The sequence below is a fragment of the Hypomesus nipponensis genome, chromosome 15 (assembly GCF_054491055.1).
Source record: "Hypomesus nipponensis isolate SF chromosome 15, ASM5449105v1, whole genome shotgun sequence".
NCBI lineage: Eukaryota > Metazoa > Chordata > Actinopteri > Osmeriformes > Osmeridae > Hypomesus > Hypomesus nipponensis.
Window position 1 is genome coordinate 5,088,581 of NC_140375.1, and position 25,954 is coordinate 5,114,534.

The window sequence follows — 25,954 nt, forward strand, 5'->3', positions numbered from 1 at the left end:
AACATTGGCAAAGGTTTTATTGTAAATTATTTTCAATGGACAAATAAAAAACCCTGAAATCTTGAGAAAATATTTATAAAACATTTAAATAACAGAGGAAAACAAATCCATGTCCTACAGTCCTGATATAGACACAAGAACATAATGGTGCATTCATCATGTGGTGGTATCTTGTCATGTACATATAACCAAAGACCGTTTTTAAATCATCCAATTCACACCAGATTGTATGCAAAATGTTGATATCATTTCAGCATCTTCTATTCAAAAAAGCCATTTTGTGGATTTGTCATCTTACAAGGATAGTCCAGTTCCTTGTAGCCAGTACCGTAAATGTACCTTCCTTAATGCCAAGTCAGGCATGAGAATTAAGTACAGATGTACATACAGTTGGGAGATCCTAACTCATTGGGTGACTAAGGCTGGGGCATGTCTGGTTGTCTGCTGGTGCAATGATAACATTCCCAACAGGGAGAGGATGTGGGCTGGAGAAAATGTTTCCCTTGTCACGATCAAAAAGGTATGACTGTTAGAAATCAAAACGAAAAGACCATGACATCTTAACCTTCATTAAACATGCAACAGGTAACACCACCATGACAAGAACAGGGAGGTTGTGAGTCTTGGACTAGGACGTGCACAGGGAGCACAGTGGAACAGAGCTTGGGGGGTTGCTTTGAGCAGGTTCATCTCAGTAACACCGCAAAATCCACAAACTCTCCTGTTCTCTCTCATCTGAGACAGATAACTAGCCAGCTTCCTAGTACCACTGAAGAAAAACATTGAGACATTAAATAAACAGTTATGAAAGATCAAGGTCAGATCACAGTGTTTGAAAAATAGACATAGAAAGCACACGTAAAAAAAAAAAACATTCTGTTAAATATATGGGACATGCATGTTAGAAATATGATGGACCAAAGACAAGATTTCTGACAGCAAATATTCCCAAAAGAAAAAATATGCAACGCTAATAACTCTGTTCTGACGGCAACATATCTCAACCAAAGTTCAAGTTGGTAGGTATTTGTTCTACATATTGACTTTCAAACTGGTAGACTGAGACAAATGATTGACAACAAACAATTGTGCAGGCCTGATCCTCCTAAAACACAAACCAATGCATGATTGAATTAAAGTCTTTGATTATAGATTGTCAAATCACAAATTCTGGAACTTTCTGTCAACTGGGAGGTTCTCCTGTAACCAGGGGTTGGGCTCAGCGAGGAAAGGTCTTCTCAAGACAGATTTCAATGCGTGCTCGGTTGGGATCATCTTCAAATGGACAACGTGTCAACGGACGTTGATTTGTGCCGATTGTGACAACAATATGCCACAACAGGATTTCAAATAGAAAGGAGGTGAACTATGATACCACAATATCATACTACCAGTCATTCACTTGACTAATGTTATGACCATAACATCATTCGATCCTCTACTTTTTCAGAAAATATTAGAGGTTACATGATCAAATTGTCTGTCATAAAAAAGAGAAAATATAGGTTACCAAAATGTACACATGAACTAAATATATATTTCTTTCCATTTTAAAACATCTGTATTCCAAATACAATAATACCCTTTTCAAGTCAACCCTGCGAAATAGTCTTTGGCTTCAGAAAAATAGTCATAAGAAAGGTTATCGTACAAGAATGAGATAAAAACGTACACAAGATCATTTAACTGATCGATATGGGGTTCTCTGATACCACGTATCTAAATTATTACATCTGGATTATTCCAAATATTTAAAGTGCTTCAGCATTGTTCCCTTACTTTAGGGTGTTTAAGAGATTAGTAGCCACAACTGTTGGAAAAAAAATAAAAAAATAAGGCAGATTGGTTTTATCCACTTGACTTGTACTCTGAAATCCATATTTGTTCAAAGCACAAAAGAGCTGAAAAACAGGAGGAGCAGAGGGAGCTCGGGAACATTCCCTTTACATAAAAAAAGATGACAAACTATACCTGCTGTTGGCCCAAAACTGGGCACAGAACCAAACTAAGGACTGTGAGGGACTGTAAAGGATTATGGTTAAGAACAGTACAACATTTTGAGTGAATACAAAAATTTGGACTTAGCAGCCTATTCACGCACACCAATTAACTATGCTGGTTTCACATGAGTGTAGGAACAAAACAGAGGACAGGAGGTGGAGAGCATTCTCTTCAGGTGGAGATCAGACGTGTTTGGGGGAGGGGCTCTTCGGGGATCAATCATCAGCCCCCGGTGAGGGTCAGGTGACGACACGCTCTACTCTGATTGGCCTTTGGATGGCGCTGCATTGCCTCAGAGTTGCCTTGTTGTCTCTCTGCGGTGGCAGGCCGCCTTCTCGCTTGTTGACGTTTGGAGGCTCCAGTGTTGAACTGTAGCAGGTGGCATTGTGCCGTCACTGGTGTGGCCATCTAAGGTCAGACGCCTCCATGCTGGTTAGGATGTCTTCCCCACTATTGGGTTATCCCTGGAAAACAAGACCCAAAACCTCTGTTGAGATGTGTGTGTGTGTGTGTGAGAGGCAGGGTATGAGTGTGTGTGAGGAGGCAGGGTGTGAGTGTGTGTGTGAGAGAGGTAGAGTGTAGGTGTGTGTGTGGGTGTGTGTGTGTGTGTGTGAGAGGCAGGATATAGGTGGGTGTGTGAGTGAGAGAGGCAGGGTGTAAGTGTGTGTGTGTGAGAGGCAGGATGTAGGTGTGTGTGTGGGTGTGTGAGAGGCAGGATATAGGTGTGTGTGTGGGTGTGTGTGTGTGTGTGTGAGAGGCAGGATATAGGTGGGTGTGTGAGTGAGAGAGGCAGGGTGTGAGTGTGTGTCTGAGAGAGGCAAGGTGTAGGTGTGTGTGTGTGAGAGGCAGGATGTAGGTGTGTGTGTGTGAGAGGAGGCAGGGTGTGAGTGCTGACGTACTGGCTGCCGTACTGGGCGGTGAGGGTGCTGCGGGTGTGGTGCTGCTCCTGCAGATCCTTCAGGACCAGGCCGATCTGCTTGAGGCTGTGGAACGTCTCCTTGGGGTCCTGGATGGTGAAGAGGGAGTAGTCATCCTGCTCCCTCTGAGGACCCTGGTACACCGCTATGCTGGCACAGGCGTCTGGGGGCAGACACACACACACACACACACACACACACACACACACAGAGTTAAGCCCTGAAAGGCCAGCCTTATCCACTTGCAGGGTAACTGACTAGCCAGGTGGGCCTCACCCTCCATCTTCTGGAGCTTGGAGTAGTTGGAGGAGAGGAGAAAGTAGATGCGCTCCGTCTCCCTGTCACAGTCGATGTCCAGCTGGAGATTGGCCAGCGTGGTCCTGGGGGAGGGAAGACACATGACACATGACAAACGATGTCCCTCGAGAGGAACATGTCGACACCCAAATGAAAAGCACATCTAATGTACACAACGCAGCTCTTAACAGAGAGAGAGGGTCACTTACGGGGTGCAGGGTTTGCAGCCCGGCTGGCTGTCGCTCCCCTGGCAACACAGCCACACGCCCCCCGAGTAGGTGGAGGGGTGGTACGTGACCTGTCGCCCCGGGTTACAGCGGCACACCTGGCTTAGCACCTCAATCCACTCGCTGGCCTCCACACAGTTACCGGCCTGCACATATAGGGGCTTCTCACTGTGGATCACCTGGAACATCTGGGGACAGGAGTCCTGATTACCACAAGTCTCACGCAAACATGGGGGTCCACCACGGCATCATGGGTATTGTAGTTATAAATCCAATATCAAGTGTTAAAAGATCTGTTTACATTTTTGCGGTTGAAAGCACTCTCGTCCAGTTTCTCCACAGCCCGAATATTCTTTACAGGGATGACACACAATGCCTCTTTACCTGGGGAGGACAAACACGTATGCTCACAATGGAATGTTGATACCAGGTAAAAGGAAACTGTAGGATCAGCTCCAAACCTTTCACCTGGATTTTTGATTTGAGGTCACTGTGCCTTTTTAATAAAAAACGAAAGAATGTCAAGTCAAGTAATGTCGGCCAAATTCCAAACGGGAATACTTTATTGTCAATGTAATCAGAGGTCTTGATGAAAGTGCAATTTCATGTGCAAACATTCAATGTTTCAATATTTGTATAAAATAGGCTAAGATTTCCTTTTCTGTCAATAATTGTGTGCAGATGCTAACGTTTATGTTAATGTTTGGGCCGAGAACAAAAACCATATGTCTACATATGGTTCATACAATCAGTCAGAGGCCAGAACACAAAACGTGTGTGCTCAAGCTGCACTACTGGTGATCATCAGCTCATACCCAAAGCCCTGACAAGCATCCCTTTGAACACAGCCAGCCAACAACTGCATTTCACCATCTCCCATCTCCTTCCAACAAACAGAGATTCCGCTCCATCTCCACACACACACACACACACACACAAGGCATTCTTGCCCCTCAACATGACCATTATTCCTGGCTCTGAAAACAGAGAGGGTGGTGAGCTCCAGGGGGTGAGAGAGGGGCCGTCCCATCTGCACCTGCCTGTGGTCTCTCTGCGCCAGGCCCCGTGCCCTCGCCTGGAGTCCAACACAAGCACGTTCAGCCTCAGTGAAGCTTGCACAACCACCCCCCTCCCCCCCCCCCGAGCATCTGTGAAGTTGTCCCCTAACCCCACCACACACACACACACACACATTCTCCAGTGGAATCGCACACATGCACCCTCAGTTTCTCCTCTGCACAGCGTCAGGGCTTATCGTGGCCTCTCATGCAACAGGCTACAAATCAAGGCCCTCGTAAACCCAGAGTTGATACATGATCCTCCCAGCACAGCGGGGCTCCTGAACAGGGCCAGGGCCTCCGCCTCACTCCAACTGGGTTGCAGCAATCCCACCGTGTGCTGCTTCAGAGCAACACGGTGGAGTCAGCCAGACTAATACAGACTCTTCCCAGGAGCTTGTTTTTTGACGTGCAGAACCACCCAGGAATGGGCAACTTCTAAAGTCCATTGACACTGATGAGGAACTGCCTGCCCTACTGACGGTCCACACGTACATGTTCTTTCTGACCGTCACAAGTCTCCGCTCCTCGACTGTCTGGATTGGACCACATTCTGGGATCCAGTAACTTAATGTGTCTGATTTAAAACATTGACATGGCCTGAGTCAACCCTTAGCTTCTTTATTGGGTCCACAGGGACCGACATTGAATCATGATAATGTTGCATAACACTTCAAGACAAATAGACATGAGAGGCCCTTACTGCAAACTGGACAATGCGGACAGTTAAGGTTGGGCTATGACTGGGCTACAGGGCTTGTGGTCCAAAAATGTTTTAAAAGATAATAATTATTTGGATGTTGGGAATTGCTATTGGCAAAAAAAATGAAATAGTGTTTGCGTATGGAAGTCTGACTGGAAAGCAGAGGGGAGAGAGCAGAAAGCCAGGAGGAGATGGAAAGGGAAAGACAGAAAAGGGGGAGAGAGATAAATAACAGAGAGAGAGGGAGAGACAGAGGGGCGAGTGTGTTTGCAGAAGAGAAGCACACCTGCTCTGGGACTTGGGTGTCTGTCAGGACTCCTGTCTGTGGGCTGGGTCAGGGGCAGGGCCGGGGTCAGGCAGAGTGCAGGCCTCTCCCAGCCCCCTTCCTCACTCCCCGCCTGCTCTGGCCTGCCTTGAAAGCAACAGACAGGAAGCGCAACGAAAACCAGAACCAGCCAGCAGAGTCCGGGCCTGTCCACACACCACAGCGCACGCAGAGCCCCAGTTAACACTCGCACGAACCCTGAGAAACCCCAGCAAGCAAACCATGGTATGTGCTGGGACTGCGGACCCTGCAGGAGGATCCAGTGTGTGGACACAGGACACCATCAGACACAATGACAACAGCCCAAGTTATGAGTGCTGTATGTACAAATGCAAGCACGCAAACGCGTGTAAACTGCAGAGCGTCAACCTCCGAAACATTTTCTCTGGGAAAATTCATCAAAAACGATTGTTCTGAGGAACATGCCAGGGAATTCTGACGTGCAGTAAATTAAGTAAAGGCCACATTTGGCTATCACCACTTGCCAAATAATTCACGACTGCTTAAAAAAACAGCCTCGACTTCGAAAATCTTCCAATAAGGAACGCACTGCTACACAATTTGCTTTTGTTTTATTCATCTTCTACTCAAGTCCAGCATTCCATGCTAAATATGGCAGCTAGCTCTCAGAGGAGGTGGATGATCTGATACTGTCCTGGCTGGAGTGACGAGGATGTGCTAGCTCTCCTTTGTAGATTGCCTGGATTAAAAGCTATTCTGGCCATACCTTTTGTAGAAGAACCATGAAGGGTAACTCGGGGGCTAGCATTTCCTGCTACCATTTACCAGACACCCTGACCCTCACACTGGGCCCTCACTGGGCCCTCACACCCTGACCCTCACACCCTGACCCTCACACCCCGACCCTCACACTGGGCCCTCACACTGGGCCCTCACACCCTGACCCTCACACTGGGCCCTCACACCCTGACCCTCACACTGGGCCCTCACACCCTGACCCTCACACTGGGCCCTCACACTGGGCCCTCACACTGGGCCCTCACACCCTGACCCTCACACTGGGCCCTCACACCCTGACCCTTACACTGGGCCCTCACACCCTGACCCTCACACTGGGCCCTCACACTGGGCCCTCACACCCTGACCCTCACACTGGGCCCTCACACCCTGACCCTCACACTGGGCCCTCACACTGTGCCCTCACACCCTGACCCTCACACTGGGCCCTCACACTGGGCCCTCACACCCTGACCCTTACACTGGGCCCTCACACCCTGACCCTCACACTGGGCCCTCACACCCTGACCCTCACACCCTGACCCTCACACTGGGCCCTCACACCCTGACCCTCACACTGGGCCCTCACACTGGGCCCTCACACCCTGACCCTCACACTGGGCCCTCACACCCTGACCCTCACACTGGGCCCTAACACCCTAACCCAGGGTGCAGTAGCAGGATACTGGACAGGTCGAGGCAGGTCTCTCCCTCCCTCGAGGCTGGGCAGGGCAAGGCAGCAGGGGCCTCAGTGCAGCACAGTGGATGTGAGATGAGGTTTAGAGTTGGGCTCCGGCCGAGTTTGAGAGAATGGGAACCCGGGAACCCAGCCTGAACCTGACAGGCATTCTGTTTTTCATGTAATTGAACCTGATGCAGTTCATTTAAGCTGAAGCACTGAGTTTGTTACCCTGTCATGCAATTAGTGTTACCACGGTTACAGCTTGCCTGTAATTACCATGCCAAAAGCTGAATTACCATGCCAAGAAGACTCGCCCAGCCCACGTCGCCGAACATGACCCCGACATCATTTCGACATATTTGTTTCTACCGTCTAATGAGGTGAAACCCTGCCCCCCCCCCCCCCTCCCATCTAGGAAGCTGGCTGGCCACGGAAGACGTTTTCATCGTCCCCAGGCGGCCATGCCCATGAGGAGACAGGAGACCAGCTGGAGGGAGTTGGTGAAGATGACAATCTGTGTGTTGTTGCTGTTGACGTGGTGGATGTCTCACCTCTGTGCTTGTGGTAGGAGAGCTCTCTGCTGGTCACTCTCAGCCATCTCTTCTTGAAGTTCTTCTTACCAATGCGTCTTCTTCCCTGGGCCCTCTTCTGCACCTCCCTGGACACACACACGTTGCTAAACCGGACGTATCACAAGCTACATAGCACTGCAGAGCCATGTCAAAGTATGGTTTGAGCAGGCAGTCCCACATACCCTTCCTTCAGAACAACGGAATCCTCCACTCCACTAGACTCCTTACTCACGTTGGAGGAGATCTCATCTAGGAACTGGACAGGCAGAGAACACGCTCAACCAACACACATGGCAACACCAGAAAAGGCTCACTCTAACAAGCTTTGTATGGTCTACAACAGTAATATAGATATATATATATAGAGATATTTTTACCTTTTTGACTTTTTCAATACATTTATCTTCTTGGAATGATTTGAAGAAATCATACATGTAGGACTCCTTAAAACTGGACTGAGGAGAAAACAGAAAGGGAGGAGTTCATGCTCCGAAACAGTCAGGGAACACGTATCCCAGTCGCCCGTCCTAACCAGCCCTGCCAGCCTTACCAGCTTGTTCTTGGACAGGCTGCCCCAGCTGCCCAGGGTCTGGATGGTTTTGGAGATGAGGGTGAGGGTGCGGGACACCTCGGGGTCCTGGGAAGGAGGCAGACGGGACATCACACCACATACTATGTCCACTTCCTTTTCTCTCTCTCTCACACGTGCGCGCACACGGACCTCCATTACCACAGAGTACAAATCATGTGAAATATTTAAATAATATAAAAACATGAAATCACATTTAGGACTTAAATATGTTTGACTAAATCATAAATAAATGACTAAAAACTGGAGCCCAAACGGCGGTTCTTTCCTCCTGCCCTGCTGGCAGGACAGGGGGCGTCGACGGGGGCGACTCACGGGGTGGTGGGGCCGCAGCTGGAAGGTGTGTGGCGAGAGCACGGCCACGGCGAAGAAACGCAGGAACACAAAGCTGCTGACGGCAGAGTACTGCACGTGGGGGTCGGCTGTGGAGGAGACGGCACACGACACAAGGCCCTCGCTCGTTACCCAGACACACTCGGACCCTTCCAGACCCCTTAGATGCATGAGAACTAGGCACGTCTGACCAATGACCGGGCTTCTAGTCTACTGACAGGTCCTCTCAGTGTGGTGGGTGGTCACGTAACATACATACAGACTGCATCAAACATCTCCCAGCAACTTAGAAATGGGGAAAACATGTTTTTGATTTGGGATCTGTTTTATGTACTTCATATTGTAATGGACAACTGTGTGGAAATACAGTTACACTAGGTCAGGGCTGTCCAATCCCAGCCCTCAGGGTCCGCTGTTCAGCATGTTTTAGATGTTTCCCTGCTGCAGCACACCTGATTCAAATGGGTGGGGGACATGCAGGACAGTGGACCCTGAGGGCTGGGATTGGACAGCCCTGCTCTAGAGGATGGGCAAGCTTGTAGCTCCACCTTGTGGTGGACACACTCTTTACAAGCTGCTGCTGTTGGGCAGTAATCTTGTCTGTTTGTGGCTTGATTATTTCGAGAAGTGGGCACTTTTTGAAAATGTAATTTGGAAGGTGTCTGGATCGGGACCCGAGGACATGTAGTGCTGTTCTGAGGAGTGTTTTCGGATCATTTAAACGCATTCATTGAACTGGAATGAGATAGCATCGGTCGCCATGTTGAACGCTCTCTCCAGGCTCAAAGGCTACTTTAGCACCAGTAGGTGGGGCTCTTGGGTCTCAAACAAATGGGTCTCACTTTTGTCATGCCCTACATCTCTTTCTGTCACTTTGTTGAATAAAGTGATGCTCATATCCAGACATTATCATTGTGCAAACCCCAGTTAAACACCAAATCAACGACCCAACATGGTCGGCTGCATCACGGGCTAGTGCATGAACGATGGCTCCCAGTGGGAGTCCAGTAGCAAGCTGGAGCCCTGAGAGGGGCGGGTCTAGGCGCTCGGCCTTGGCTGGCCTCACCTGGGAAACGCTTGGACGCCATCTGGCGCAGGGACCTGAACACGTCACACATGAGGGGGGGGCAGCTGGAGCTGGACTGGGTGATGGAGGAGAACACCTTCTGAACGTAGCCCTGGAGGTTCTCCTGCAGACAACACAGCCGTTTCAACACGGGCGCACCCCCTCATCGTACACGCTCTACCGTGATAGGCTGGCACATGGCGTGACAAGCAGGAAGAGGTGTACTGTACCTTGTTCACCTCCACGTTGTCCCCTTCCTTCAGTTTAATCGGGTCAATTTCACATGTTTTGTTGGATTCACAAATCTAGGTGGAACATCAGATATAAGACAGCAGTTAGACAGTGTACACTTTACAGTGTAAAGGAACATGTTTGTTTTTGTCAGAGGTGCAGTGTAAAGGAGCATGCGTGTATTTGTCAGGGGTGCAGTGTAAAGGAGCATGCGTGTATGTCAGGGGTGCAGTGTAAAGGAGCATGCGTGTATGTCAAGGGTGCAGTGTAAAGGAGCATGCGTGTATGTCAGGGGTGCAGTGTAAAGGAGCATGCGTGTATGTCAGGGGTGCAGTGTAAAGGAGCATGCGTGTATGTCAGGGGTGCAGTGTAAAGGAGCATGCGTGTATGTCAGGGGTGCAGTGTAAAGGAGCATGCGTGTATGTCAGGGGTGCAGTGTAAAGGAGCATGCGTGTATGTCAGGGGTGCAGTGTAAAGGAGCATGCGTGTATGTCAGGGGTGCAGTGTAAAAGAGCATGCGTGTATGTCAGGGGTGCAGTGTAAAGGAGCATGAGTGTATGTCAGGGGTGCAGTGTAAAGGAGCATGCGTGTATGTCAGGGGTGCAGTGTAAAGGAGCATGAGTGTATGTCAGGGGTGCAGTGTAAAGGAGCATGCGTGTATGTCAGGGGTGCAGTGTAAAGGAGCATGAGTGTATGTCAGGGGTGCAGTGTAAAGGAGCATGCGTGTATGTCAGGGGTGCAGTGTAAAGGAGCATGCGTGTATGTCAGGGGTGCAGTGTAAAGGAGCATGCGTGTATGTCAGGGGTGCAGTGTAAAGGAGCATGAGTGTATGTCAGGGGTGCAGTGTAAAGGAGCATGAGTGTATGTCAGGGGTGCAGTGGCGTGATGGAGCACCTCGTCCAGCACGGGCTTCAAGGTCACCGTCAGGTAGCTCCTCCCCACTATCTTCATCATGTCGTCGATGCAGCGCGTCGCCAGTGAATTCCCTCTGAATATGGTGTTGGCCTCCCTGAACGAGCAGAGATTTTGGAGGGGGGGGGGGGGTCAGAGGTCGGGAGGACACACAGGTTCGACTACGTCACGAGTCGTCCACACACAAGTTCAAACTAGATTGCGACTGCAATGTGAATGAAATTCCACAATGTGAAGATTTCGGTACGTCTGCATGTAAACATTATGTGTGAGTGTATATGTGTGTGAGATCAGTGTTTGGACAGTATTGATGTCAGTAGATCTTCAGTGTGTGTACAGTCATGGCCATAAGTTTTGGCAATGACAAATGTGTTTTGCAAAGATTGATGGTTCAGTATTTGAGGAAAAAAATTAACATTTCTGTAGAATACTGGAATACAATAAGGCACATTTTGTATTTTGAAAAGCTTTTTTGAAAAAATAAATACAATAAATTTATGCAAATAGTTCCCTCTTTTACAGCAGTCAATCTTCTGCATCAGAAAGATATGGTGATGTCACCTGGCTAGAACTAGTTCACACTTTCCCCTGTGCTGATATGACTTACTGAAATCATGTTAGCAGTCATGTTATGCCAAGGGCCAGCAAGTTTGCAAACACAAAATGTACGTCGCTCCCAATACTTTTGGCCACGGCTGTACAGTATAGAGGTGTGTGCTCACTGGGTGTTGTCCAGCTCCAGGGCAGCGATGGCAGAGACGAAGGGCACCAGGCGGTTGTGATGGAGCAGCAGCCGCACCACGGGCAGGACAGCCTCGTACCGCTCCCTGCAGATGTCCCCCAGGATGTGAGCCGGGGACGCAGAGATGGGCTAGAGCAGAGAGGGACACCCAGAGGGAGACAGAGACATGAAGGGAGGCACAGAGATAAGACAGAGGGGCCAGGAGGGAGACAGAGAGAGACATGAAGGGAGACACAGAGATAAGACAGAGGGGCCAGGAGGGAGACATGAAGGGAGGCACAGAGATAAGACAGAGGGGCCAGGAGGGAGACAGAGAGAGACATGAAGGGAGACACAGAGATAAGACAGAGGGGCCAGGAGGGAGACAGAGAGAGACATGAAGGGAGACACAGAGATAAGACAGAGGGGCCAGGAGGGAGACAGAGAGAGACATGAAGGGAGGCACAGAGATAAGACAGAGGGGCCAGGAGGGAGACAGAGAGAGACATGAAGGGAGACACAGAGATAAGACAGAGGGGCCAGGAGGGAGACAGAGAGAGACATGAAGGGAGACACAGAGATAAGACAGAGGGGCCAGGAGGGAGACAGAGAGAGACATGAAGGGAGACACAGAGATAAGACAGAGGGGCCAGGAGGGAGACAGAGAGAGACATGAAGGGAGGCACAGAGATAAGACAGAGGGGCCAGGAGGGAGACAGAGAGAGACATGAAGGGAGACACAGAGATAAGACAGAAGGGCCAGGAGGGAGACAGAGAGAGACATGAAGGGAGATAAGACAGATGTAGGAGGACAGCAGGCCAGGCAGCAGCTGGATGGTAGTCACCTTGACGTCGGGGGACTTGAGGAGCAGGGTGCGGAGGGGTGTGTAACAGGCAGAGGGCAGCACATTGTCCTCGGTGTAGGTCACATTCAGACGCAGGGAGCCCAGGTCATCATTCTTAGACTTGCTTCCATTCCCCTTGGGCTGGAGGAGGTACCTGGAAACCCCAGGTCAACACACACACACACACACACACACTCAGTCTACGGAAACAACAGACCAATGGTCAATGCAATCACACACACAATTCACTGAATTGGCTGTGGTGTGCCTGCATAGCCTGTGACTGACCACCAGGGGGAGCAGCAGCCTGGGTCAGATCCAGGCAGAGACGAACCCACTGCTGCTACTGAGCCACAAGCGCTCTGGACAGCCGTCACCAGACACAGACCAAATGGCCGGGCCGAGCACTGTTTACCGTGTGTGTGTTTACGCTACAGAGCGTGTGTGGCTGTCACTGGCAGAGGACACGGGCGGCCGTGTTCGTGCAAATGGACGCCCACACACTCCTCTCACAGCACCACACGCAAAAACACCGATTGGAATCTACACCATGTTTTATCTCTTACACACAATGTTTACTGGACGCCGCTAGCATGAGGCCGAGTTCAGCCGAAGAAAATGACTGAAAGCTTCTATATCATTTGTATGACTTACAATTTTATTGATACACCGTTTAGACTAGGTCTAGGTCCACCACAGAGCCAAATATCACATATTTACCACATACCAAATATCACATTTATCATATATCAAATATCTTTTGACACTAACACGTATTTACCAATCTGGAGAAAAGGGTTCGAGGAAGGTCACTGTGGTGACATCACCACGGCAGCCCCACGCCTGAGAGAAACACAGCCAGCCTTGCTTGTGCCTAACCCAGCGTGTCCCCTTATCTGCCCTGCTCATCTCTTAATCAGCCTTCCTTTCCAGTTACTCTTGCACACCACATTCTCTGAGTGTTCCGCTCCAGACGTGTAGGTGCAGGCACTTCATTACAGAGTGTGTGAATGTGTTCTGCAGCAGTTCATAGCACGTATGCACAGCAGGGGCATGTTGCTGAGCACTGCCATGCGCTGGAGGACTGGACGGCTGCTGCGTTCGCACCACATTAAAATGGCACGTAAGCAGATTTGAGTTTTGGGGTTGTTCATTCTCACGTTGCTTATTTGGGTTAGTTCAGAACGCAACTCATGTTGGGCAAGACATGGATATTGTGTGGATTCTATGAGAGGTTGTGTGTGTGAGTGTGTGTGTGAGTGTGTGTGTGTGTGTGTGAGTGTGTCCCCTCACCAGGCCCTGTGAATATGGTCATTTCTCAGGATCTTGACAGATACTCGCGTCTCCCCCAGGAAAATGTCCTGAGCCAAATTCCCATTGTTCCATAAATCAACTCTACAGATGGACAGAGGGAGAGAGGGGGGACAGAGGGGTCAAACAGGTGTGCACGTCAGTAATAAGGACACAAAAAACCTCAGGCATCATTACAATCCAAGCGACATTGTCCACAGTCTAATCAAAACACAAAACACCTCAGGCTCAACTCATAGAGCACTCGTGAGTTAGTCTCGCTCACCTGGGGGGGGGGGGGGGGGGGGGGGGGAGGTCCGTGTTCACATACACACACACGCGCCCACACACACACACACATATACAGGTACAGTATATGCATGTAAGAGTCAGTACACTTGGTAGAAATGCATGCAATGAAACCTCCAATTCAGCTGTGAACAGCAGCCATGCATGTTTACCTGTGTGGCTCGGCCTAGCCCGGGCTCTCACTCTGCTGGAGAACAGAGGGACACAAGCCCCTCACATCAAAAGGCTCAGTCAGTTCACCCTACTGTGCTACTTTGGGAAATGACTGTTCTCTCAAATACACATCTAGGGTATGAACTACAAGTCTGCGTACAGTATGATGGAGAAACAAGGTGTTCTGTCAGGGCACAGAGGAAAGGAGGGATAGGCTGAGAGAGAGAGAGAGAGAGAGAGAGAGACAGAGAAAGGAGGCAAACAGAGGCATCCTTACTTGATCTCGAGCTTTTCAATGTCCTCCTCCTCCACTTGAAAGTGAGATTTTTTGGTGTAACTGCTGGACCTGGTGACCTGGGGGGGGGGGGGGGGAGAGACACAAGCATGTCTGTCTCCTCTACTAACATGTCACCAGACACCCTGCTACCAGACCCATATCAGACAGGAGGAAGGTACCTCGAAGTGGAAGGTCTCCTCAAACTGAGGGTCACTGGTCTTCTTCTTCACCTTGGTCTTCTTCTGGTCTACCCTGCAGAGAGGGAGAAGGGACAGCTTTGAACACACAGCACTGTTGAGTAGTGCCGGGCTGAGGAGTATATATAGTCCTTATTTTCAAAAGAAAGAATATCACATTTTCACAGTTTGTGTTGATGTCACATTGTCATGTGAATATGATATTATCAGATCATCAATATGATGTATGGATTCTGGGGTTCAATCCACTTGTTCCTGGCTGTTTTCCCCCTGTCATTAAATGGCTGACTAGGAACAGCAGGACTTACCTTGCAGGTCCCACCAGCGAAACAGTGGCGTACGCGTCACAGTTCTGACCACTTATCAAAGGCAAACCTTGGCATTCAATTATCCTGCGGGGGGGGGGGGGACACACACACAAACATACTAAAGTAAGACACAACACTGACTATAACCACACTGTCAAGTGTTTTGACACAACATCCTGTATGGTAAACAGGATGTAAATGAGACCACAGAAGGGGTGAATGACCATGTCAGAAGCTCCAACAGTGAGCCTGGCTGAGGTCACAGAGAGTGAGCGAGAGATTCAGCGACAGAGATTCAGCACGAGAGAGAGAGAGAGAGTGTGAAGGAGATATGAAGGTGTTGTCTGGGCTGTGGTGTCTTCTCAGCCAAATGACTGAGGTACAGTTGTTTTTCATTTTGTCATAGAAGAGGTGCAAAAGACGAGGCGAGACTAAAGCTCAAACAGGTGGACTGCTGCATTGCCGTTCCAGCGACAATTGCATTTTGCACATGAGGAATGCATGCCATGGTCGTTTTGGACACAGGTGGAGATCTCACTTGAGCATAGCCAAAAAGCCTTTTCGTCTGATCCGGTTACAGAGATAAGGTTGATGAAACATTGAGACGAGTGACATTGACGACATGAACACTGCTCGGCTGTGGCTGGTGACATCAGGAGGGTGACAGTGTGACAGTGTGGTTGGGTGCAGAGGGAGAACAGGTCCCTCGGCCGGTGTAGTGTGACGCTGGTAGCTAACCACAGCGGCCTCATGGCGGACAGCACTGGCTTCCTGTCGAGATGCCATCATTTCCTCCTCATTGACAATGAATCTACTGCATTCGTATGAATGGAAGCTCGAAACCAACAAAACCACCTTGGCGCATTTCTCTTCGCACTTCATTGCTCAGCGCACGTTTCTCTCTCCTACACTCTCTGTGTCACAATAGGGGCTGGGCAATATATCAAATATTAGCGATGAGATTGCAATAATTTTGACGACGATGTAAAATGTGAAAATATTGTGAATATCAAATATAAAAAAACTCAACTAAATGTGGTCCTGGTGTTTTAAGATCATTGTCTGGCTCCTCTGTGTTCACACACACACTAACTGAAAATTGCACTCGCACAGGCACTCTCTTCAGCTATCCTTTTGTCCTGTCATATAAGGACCTCTGCATGAATTGACCTCTGCAAGTATCATGTTATGGCAACTGCTTAAATTTGCACTACACATGTTGTTGTTTTAGTTGTTTTCTAATGGAGGCAAAAGAAAATCATGTTTTTTGTATTATTTAAAGGCAAACGTATTCGATATATGTATATATATCGAATATCGTGAGATGTGAAGATATCAATTTTTGTATATACAGTACCAGTCAAAAGTTTGTAATGTGTCCAAACTTTTGAATGGTACTGTTTATCGCCCAGCACTAGTTAAAATGTGTCTCTATTTCCATCCCATCCCTCACACCTGTTGGAAACAATGCATTATTAGCAATGTACAAACATCCTTTCAATGTCATTGGGGAGTCCTTAAACAAGGTGAAGACAATGCACACACACACACACACACACACAAGGGACACACTCGGGTGTTGGAAGTAAACGGAATAGAGGTAGACACATCAAAGGAAGAGCGTCTGCTCTGGGGGGAGCCGGGCCTGGGGGTAGGGGAACCAATGGTAACCTGTGGTAACCCCAGGCAACCCACTGTGGCAGCTCAGCGCTGTGGCTCCTGGGTGCCTGTGCTGAAGGGGGAGGGATGCTGAACTGAACCTGTAAAGCCTTCATATACTAAGATACAACTTCATGATGGATCTGATCACTTGTGGTCCAATCTCATACATAACTTACTTAGGCCAGACTCTCCACGTGCGATTTTACGACTATTCCGAGTGAAAAATACTTTTGAAAACCAGTGACTGTGGTGTTCAGGCTCCATTGTGTTCAGCAGGGAGGAGCAGAGAGGAGCAGAGAGGAGCAGAGAGGAGCAGAGAGGAGCAGAGAGGAGCAGGGAGGAGCAGAGAGGAGCAGAGGTAGACTGTACTCACCGCACCAGCAGTTGCTGACACACAGAGCCATTTTCTGTGATCAGCTCATTCAGACGCATCTCCAGGTGGACCTTGCCCTGTCAGAGGAGAAGCAGGCGTCACGTATCTACACCCAGGGTAGCCCATCACCCATTGACACCAAATCTGGTCATGCATGAGTCCGTTTCTGTCTTGCTTAACCATACAGTTGATTTCTTATCCGCTTTATTGCAGCGTTATCACATTACCATAAAGCTTTACATGCTGTTGGTGTAACATTGTGTAAGATTCTGTGGTTTTACTGGCCTATAGTGCATATCATTTTGTGGAGGAGGTAGTGAATAAGGCCTGTGACCCAGTGCTCTCTTAGACATGCTGAATGGGGGAGTGAGTGAGAGAGACACGGGCAGTGGCGGCTAGCTGTCATGTTGAACACTCAGAGTCCTTATCAGGTCGGATGTGGTGAATGCTTCCTCGCCTTCGGAAGTGTCAGCACACGGCCGGAAAGAAAACACACACACACAAAAACACATGACCTCCCACCCACACACTCAGAACACCCACACTCGCTCTCCCTGTCTCTTTAACTCCCTCCCCCTTCTCCCTATCCACAACCCAGCAGGTGCTGAGTTCTGGTTCATGAAGCACCTTAGCCTTCATTAGGAAGAATTAGCGCAGGCGACTGAGGTACAGTCACGCACTCAGCGCCTTTTACCTCCACACAGTCCTCTCCATTCACCTGCCTCACCATGTGTGCCGTCCCCCCCCCCCCCCAGCTCTGTTCTCACCGCGCGACATGGGTTCCATTCCCCTCTCATAGAGCACTATTACAATTGAGATGGAACTGGAGTTGGAGAGTGTACCCTTCAGAGTGAATCACTGTAGCAGAGATGGGCTTAAAATAGCCCAGGGAGTGGGCAACAGTTGCAGTGAGGGCTGCTGGGAGGTTTTGGAGGAGGTTGTTGTGCAACGAGGCGCGGCCCAGGTCCCGGCCCCTGGCTGAGCTCGTGGCCGGGTAGAAGGATGCTGAGGGGATCAGGGTGCTGGTAGAAGGATGCTGAGGGGATCAGGGTGCTGGTAGAAGGATGCTGAGGGGATCAGGGCGCTGGTAGAAGGATGCTGAGGGGATCAGGGTGCTGGTAGAAGGATGCTGAGGGGGATCAGGGTGCTGGTAGAAGGATGCTGAGGGGATCAGGGTGCTGGTAGAAGGATGCTGAGGGGATCAGGATGCTGGTAGAAGGCTGCTGAGGGGATCAGGGTGCTGGTAGAAGGATGCTGAGGGGATCAGGGTGCTGGTAGAAGGATGCTGAGGGGGATCAGGGTGCTGGTAGAAGGATGCTGAGGGGATCAGGGTGCTGGTAGAAGGATGCTGAGGGGATCAGGGTGCTGGTAGAAGGATGCTGAGGGGGATCAGGGTGCTGGTAGAAGGATGCTGAGGGGATCAGGGTGCTGGTAGAAGGATGCTGAGGGGGATCAGGGTGCTGGTAGAAGGATGCTGAGGGGATCAGGGTGCTGGTAGAAGGATGCTGAGGGGATCAGGGTGCTGGTAGAAGGATGCTGAGGGGATCAGGGTGCTGGTAGAAGGATGCTGAGGGGATCAGGGTGCTGGTAGAAGGATGCTGAGGGGATCAGGGTGCTGGTAGAAGGATGCTGAGGGGATCAGGGTGCTGGTAGAAGGATGCTGAGGGGATCAGGGCGCTAGGTCCTGACGGCTCGTTCTCCACTAGACCTCTCAGAGTCCTACAGCACGCCTCATCATAAGCAAGAGAGTTCCTGTCACCTGCCGGGTCTCTCTCCCCGTCGCGCGGGATGCCACATCCATCTGGCTCGCCTCTCTCCCCCAGGGGGGTTAAGGAGCACACACTTCCTTTGTGTGGGTTTACACACCGACACACGTCACCAGGCAGCACCTGGGGAACTGCGACTAGCTGTGGGGAGGGGGGGTGAGGAAACATCTAGGCTGACAATGACATCCTGGAGGACACGTTCATCCCTTCTTTCTTTGAGAAGCGGGTTCTACCGAGCCAATTAGAATACACAGAATCATAAACAGGAAGCAAAGACAACACTGTCAGACACTGGTAGACCCTGTTCTACCATACTATTTAGTTTTAGTTTGCCACAGAATTATTGAGTGTGTCCCGATACATATTATGTCAAACGCAGTATGCCAAAAATACCAAGATGTCCTACCGCATTCGGTCACAATTTGCATTCTGCTTGCACTTTTCTAGCTATTCTGACCTGCACTCCTTTGTGACTGAACTGCATACCGGCACATTACAATGTAACAGCAGAGCTCTCCTGGATGTCCACCAACAGCTATTAGATTTTCTTTGTATCTCCAAGGTAAAAATGAAGCACCAACCAACATTCACATTTTGCGCTATGAATTGTGCCAAATGTATGTAGATAAAGTAGTATGTCCTAATTGTATGCATACTGCATGCAACAGCGTACTTGTAAGGGCAGCTGCAGTATGTAGCAAAAGTAAAAAGAAAAAGCAAGTGATGTGTGCTGTGGGGAGAGCTGCCAGACTGACCTGCTGAGTAACAGAACCCCATGTGATACTGCAGCACTACACCACGGTAGGGCTGACTAACAGAACCCCATGTGATACTGCAGCACTACACCACGGTAGGGCTGACTAACAGAACCCCATGTGATACTGCAGCACTACACCACGGTAGGGCTGACTAACAGAACCCCATGTGATACTGCAGCACTACACCACGGTAGGGCTGACTAACAGAACCCCATGTGATACTGCAGCACTACACCACGGTAGGGCTGACTAACAGAACCCCATGTGATACTGCAGCACTACACCACGGTAGGGCTGACTAACAGAACCCCATGTGATACTGCAGCACTACACCACGGTAGGGCTGACTAACAGAACCCCATGTGATACTGCAGCACTACACCACGGTAGGGCTGACTAACAGAACCCCATGTGATACTGCAGCACTACACCACGGTAGGGCTGACTAACAGAACCCCATGTGATACTGCAGCACTACACCACGGTAGGGCTGACTAACAGAACCCCATGTGATACTGCAGCACTACACCACGGTAGGGCTGACTAACAGAACCCCATGTGATACTGCAGCACTACACCACGGTAGGGCTGACTAACAGAACCCCATGTGATACTGCAGCACTACACCACGGTAGGGCTGACTAACAGAACCCCATGTGATACTGCAGCACTACACCACGGTAGGGCTGAGTAACAGAACCCCATGTGATACTGCAGCACTACACCACGGTAGGGCTGAGTAACAGAACCCCATGTGATACTGCAGCACTACACCACGGTAGGAAGCAGCCTCCAGAAATGAAGCCCTTACCAGTGTGTGTGTGGGTGTGTGTGTGTGTGTGTGTGTGTGTGTGTGTGTGTGTGTGTGTGTGTGTGTGTGTGTGTGTGGGTGTGTGTGTGTGTGTGTGTGAAGGGACCACTCACCTGGACTTCAGAGTTGGGGTCCACAGGTTGCAAGCCAAACCAGTGCTCCTTTCCACTGTGTTTACATAGGTCCTCTTTACGGATGGATATCTTCCCTGTGCACACACACAGATGCACACAGAAACACAACAATTAATATACAATGCCTTGCACAAGTACTTTTAACTTGAAGTTGAATGCGTGTGCACAAACATTTTTGGGGGAATATTTGAATTTCTGTCATATTTGCTTGCAAATCTAGACAACATACCAACAGGTAGATCCCTTTGGAAAACACTCTTGGCATAGACGTAAAAGGACAAACACTGAAATGGTCGTGGAATCTCAAAGTAGAAGTCCTCTCCGTAGAAGGGGCTGTAAAAGCAGGTAGGAGATTTGTGAATGAGCTGCTCTGGAACCAAACAGCCAATCATTTAAATAGCCAACAGAGTTCAGCTAAATCTATTTGTTTACAAACTAAATAAATTCAATTAGAGATAATCAGATAAAACGCAGTGGATCCCAGGAGAAGATTTCTGTTTTGGCCAAAGCAAGCCTAACTTATTTTTCCTGCCTCTAAGGAGGCATACGGGTTAACCTGCTTCCAGGGTCAGAACACGACCAGGACTGCAGCAGCAATCATTAAACATTGGCAGCTATATATAGCCGTATGTGGTGGCAGGCCCTCCTCTGAGCAGCATATGGCTGACCTGTGGAGCTGGCTCAGGGCCTCCTCTGGCTCACAGGCCTCAGGTTTGGGCACCTTCCACACGGGACAGGCCTCTGCCGGCTCACCAGCCGTCCACCACCACCAAACACAGCAGGCTTAGCAGCAGGCCCTACTGAAGCCCTACAGCCTGGGCCTTGAGGGAGAGAACAGCCCCTTCCTCTGGCTCCACAGGTCTACTTCACATGGGCTTTTGCAACCAGCGAACCGAGTGGACGAGAAAGTCTCTTTTACAAACCAGGCTGCCCTGTGGACGCTTCTTACACATCCGTAGAAACAATTTGGCAACACTTCCACGTTGTGAAAACCAACCACGCGTCCTCCAGTTGGTGAACACATTCACATGCACTTAAAACACTTGTAACCTACACACGCACGCATATAAACATGCAAATACACACACACACACACATCTGGGCTTATCCCACAGTATAAACATGTATTATGGTCTGAATTTGAAAAGATTGAATGTGCCCATGTTATGACACAGAAGCAGTCTCTCTGCTGTCGAGACGTTTCCAGCAGCTCCTGTGAGGCTTGTCCCTGAGGCCGGCGTAGCGACATCCCAGAGACGTCCTGGCGTAGCGACACCCCATCCAGCACAGCTCATTACCCTGACACTACCTTCCACACCCAGGGCGTAGCGACACCCCATCCAGCACAGCTCATTACCCTGACGCTACCTTCCACACCCAGGGCGTAGCGACACCCCATCCAGCACAGCTCATTACCCTGACGCTACCTTCCACACCCAGGGCGTAGCGACACCCCATCCAGCACAGCTCATTACCCTGACGCTACCTTCCACACCCAGGGCGTAGCGACACCCCATCCAGCACAGCTCATTACCCTGACGCTACCTTCCACACCCAGGGCGTAGCGACACCCCATCCAGCACAGCTCATTACCCTGACGCTACCTTCCACACCCAGGGGGAGAACGACCGCTGGTGCACAGCTGTTTCCCCCCTTTAGGTTTGATGCATTTGATGTTCAGGCAGGACATGGGTTTAGTGTGCCACCGTAGGTCAGAATAAAAAGGTGACCTGAAGAAAGCTGATCAGCCTCTGTATTGGGGGAATATAACACTGCTCAGGGCCGTTAAGAGTGACATGATGAGCTACTGATGCTGCTATGGGTCTGGTGTCTAGAAGGTTCCATTTATTGGTTAAATTGATACAAAAGTTGAATTCCTTAAGTGGCTCCACAAGTGTAAGAGCCAGAAGCAATATCTGTTCATATTAGAAAGAAAAATACTGAACTATGAAACAATAATGTTTATGATCATTGAAAACATACATTAATCCATGAAATAATTCTGCAACAGAGTATGTTTGACAGGTCTCTGAAACTCTGAGACTGTAGTATTACGGGTCACTTTGACATTTTAATCCAGCAAGGTCAGGTATGAGGGAATAGAGATAGTTAGCAGAGAAAGAAACTGAATAAGACAGAGAAATTGAGAAGAAAAAGAAAGAGAATAAGAGAGAGAGACAGAGAGAGACTGCAGTGCAGCGAGAGAGAGATTGCGTGGGAGGACATACTTCTTCAGAAACTGTAAATCGAGCCCTTCTAACATGTCAGAAATCAAGAGAAAATACATGGTTGTGAAATACTTAGAGGAGGCAAGCCCGTGTTTACAGTGAGTGGAACTGGACTTAGAAACACACAGGGTTCCTTGAAATCCATCTCAAATCATTACTATGAGCTCGACACTTACTGGAATACAAGTACACTATAGTTGTATCAAATATGCCTGTAGCCTAATTCAGAGAGTTTTGCAGATTAATGAGTCAGTTGTGGATGTTTCCCCATAGACAGCTCATAAACTCTAACATGCCCTTGCTTAGAAGTCATCAGAAAGTTCCACGAACAGCAAAGGGACACGTTTCAATTACAATGAATATGAGATCCCCATCGATTAACAGAACACATTTCAACATCCACGAGATGGTGGATTCTATACTGGTCAAGCTTCATGACATCTGACACAAGCTGATCAATGAGATTGAGAGAGATCGCCCCGGCAGGAACAGGATGTTACACATCATATGATATCACCTCTCGTCAGCAATCGTGGCAATTGCGCAACCCAACGCAGCAGGGACTCGAAAAGCAAATGTGGGCGATTAAAGAGGATTTTGGACCCATATCAACAGATCATTGGCCGAGACGCAATGTTATTCTGTGGTGTGTGTGTGTTTTACCTCAGGCTTTTCTCAAACACCTTAGTGCGGAACACCTCCTCCTGGTCCAGATTGATGGTGCAGAAGGTGCAGAGGTCTCGCTGGCGGTTTGGACCTGAGGTTGGACCCAGGTTCTTAGCTTCACCTGAAGGAGTGAGAGGGAAGCAGGCAACTCTGATGACAGGACAGCCAGTAGTAGTTATCATACAAAGAAAATGAGCAAGTTGGGCCCATAGGGCACAATCTGTCGGTAACACCTGAGTTTAAGGGCAAGGAATAATAGGAATAAAAAAAGATAAGACGACACTCATTTAAGCCTTGGCCAACTGCCAAGGCAACTCAAGGCCTTGTTTGTCCCCAATCAATGGGGACAAACAATCACCTACAATCCACTCACTGCCTTTCAGGTGCAGTTACAGCTCCACACTTTTCCATACAAACAAGGTTTGTTTTGATAAACCACATCCTCATGAGCTATGGTGGTGGTGTGACGAGAGCCTGGCTGTGTGCAGAACAGCACAGTGCGGATGTGGCAGAGCAGAGGTGCAGTGTGTCAGATGTGGCTGAAGACAAAATAACGAGAGCTTCCTCCCAGCATTCTCCTGGATGTCAGTGGAGCGCTGATTCACACATGACAAACTCAGCAGAAAACTTGGTAGGCCTACCTCCAGCATGACTACCCTACAGTACACACACAGATACCAACCGCACAAAACACATCCCTACACCCAATGGGTTTGTTAGGACCAATACGTTAGCCTTATGGCTAGCTTTCAAAGGATTACTCAGCAAGTTTACAGCGATCTAAATTGGTCAGAGGTCGGGATATGTAAGGCCAGGCAAACGGAGTGGGAAAAGCCGTAGTAAGGATCAGCCCTTTAAAAAGGCTATTAATATGACTAATCCAAGAAAAGGGCTGTGAAAACCAAAGTGAACACTGAGCCCCACTAAGCCTGACCTGGATCAAGTTCAGACGTTAACTAGCAATCTCCATCCTCCACATCATCCTCACTATAAATGACGATGGCAGCTCTTGAGACTCAAAGGGCATAGGCCAGAAGGGGAATGGGCCTTAGCAACAACACACACACACACACACACACGCCATTGATGCTTTTAGAAGCATTATGAAAACACTATGAGGAACAACAAAAGTTTCGAAAGATGGCACAGTTACACTATATTCACCAGCTCTGCTGGTTCCTCTTTTTCTACTGCTTCCTGCTAGTTGGTTCATAATAGTTAAACTTGGGTGCTGACAATGTTAGCTTGTCTCTAGTAAAATACATCTTAGTAGTAAAAGCAGCCATAGGCTCCACCTCTGTTTATTTGTTATTCAAAATATTTTACTCTAATGCTTACATTACATCAATTCTAGAAGTGAACAACATGAGAGTGAAGAGTTGACCAATTTGTAGAATCCCAGATGTACATGACTTCCTGGACATAAAATGGTGACAATTCACCTCTAAAAGCCAGTATCGTTTTCCCAGGGACAGTGTCCCTCTCTCACACCTACTTCTGATACAAAGCAGTTTGTATAAAGAGCCTCTTATCAATCATAATCTAGCCATTTTGGATCAACTGAATAACTACAAGCTAACTAACTATATCAAGTTGAGTCTGGTGACACATTATGTAAACTCAAATTAAGCTACCTCTACATGGTCACGCATTTAGTTAGCATCAAAACAGGTACATTTATTAGCCATAATAACTAGCAGCTTCCTGGGAGTCAGGCCAGGCAAGATGTTTTGAAGATGTGCATGTAAACTCACAGCATCTAGGTCTACTCGTTTAGCATCAATGAGACGACAATTCCTTCCGACGCCAGGCCAAGTTGATCACTAGCTAATGACAAAATCAGTTGTTCTGCGCCATCAAATTATACCACGGAGGCTAAACATAATATACTGTAATAACTGGATCGATTCCTCGGAAATACGAACGAGTCCCAAGTATAATTTTAGGAAATTATAGCTTGCAAAATACACTGACATGATCATCTTGCCTAATGAGGGTGTGAAAACCACAGCTGACTTAACATTACCGATACGCAATGCCCTTGATTTAGCTATCTGTCATTTCGTTTCACAAGTGTCGGTCTGTCATTTTTTTAAATCTCTGCATTCAATGCAGACACCCGGGCTAAGGGTGACAATGTGCACCGCGGGACGGCGAGGCACCTTACCGAAGAATGTTAGGCACGATATCGCGCTAACTAACTACTGTACTACAGCTAGCTAGAGTAGCTAAGATTTCTAAGCTTATTTACGAGTCAACTTCTACTTGTTGCTAAGGCGAAAGTATTACAAGGGAATTTTGCGCAATTAAAAGTCCTGACAATTCAAACGAAATACCTACATTTTACAAGAACCTGGGCAATCTTCATTCACAACAATACTTGAGCAGTCAACGTTAGTCTAGATAGCTAGGCTAGGCTAGGCTAACTAGTGGCTGACTGAACTGGCTCAGTCAGTGCACCGCGCCCCTATCTTTCCTTTCCGTTCGCTCACTTTTTGTTAGGTAGACCAGCTCAGTTGAATAAAGCGCGTTAGATTAGCTAGCTAGTCTAGCTAGCTAAATTATTTGCACTCACATATCTTTCCACGCAGGCTTTGTAAAATCCGAATAGTCATGTCGTCTTCTTCCGCCATGGTCTGACTTGACTGTGTGTGTTTCTCTTGCTGGTACACTGTACATTCGACGCTTATCATATCCGTTTATGAATGCAAGCTCCCAGAGCCAACCTACTGCAGCGTCACTATGAGCGCTATTGGCCGCAGGGCAGTAACTACAAACCACACATAAAAACCTAAACTGGGGTCT

At 48.7% G+C, this 25,954-nt stretch overlaps 1 protein-coding gene across 1 annotated transcript; it reads right to left on the reverse strand.

Annotated features, from left to right (window-relative positions):
- rasa2 (RAS p21 protein activator 2) lies at positions 1 to 25,864 on the reverse strand. The gene is made up of 24 exons (XM_084674276.1): positions 25,725 to 25,864; positions 23,147 to 23,270; positions 20,485 to 20,588; positions 20,235 to 20,329; positions 16,787 to 16,863; positions 14,752 to 14,835; positions 14,426 to 14,498; positions 14,247 to 14,323; positions 13,511 to 13,612; positions 12,218 to 12,371; positions 11,374 to 11,522; positions 10,634 to 10,748; positions 9,739 to 9,813; positions 9,509 to 9,632; positions 8,425 to 8,531; positions 8,071 to 8,157; positions 7,898 to 7,975; positions 7,703 to 7,776; positions 7,500 to 7,606; positions 3,744 to 3,826; positions 3,425 to 3,630; positions 3,195 to 3,298; positions 2,901 to 3,081; positions 1 to 2,465 (listed from the first exon to the last, which is right to left on the reverse strand). Exons 1-24 carry the CDS (start codon positions 25,840 to 25,842, stop codon positions 2,435 to 2,437), a joined length of 2,529 nt encoding a protein of 842 aa, XP_084530402.1. The 5' UTR covers positions 25,843 to 25,864; the 3' UTR covers positions 1 to 2,434.
- Positions 25,865 to 25,954: the final 90 nt, after the last annotated feature.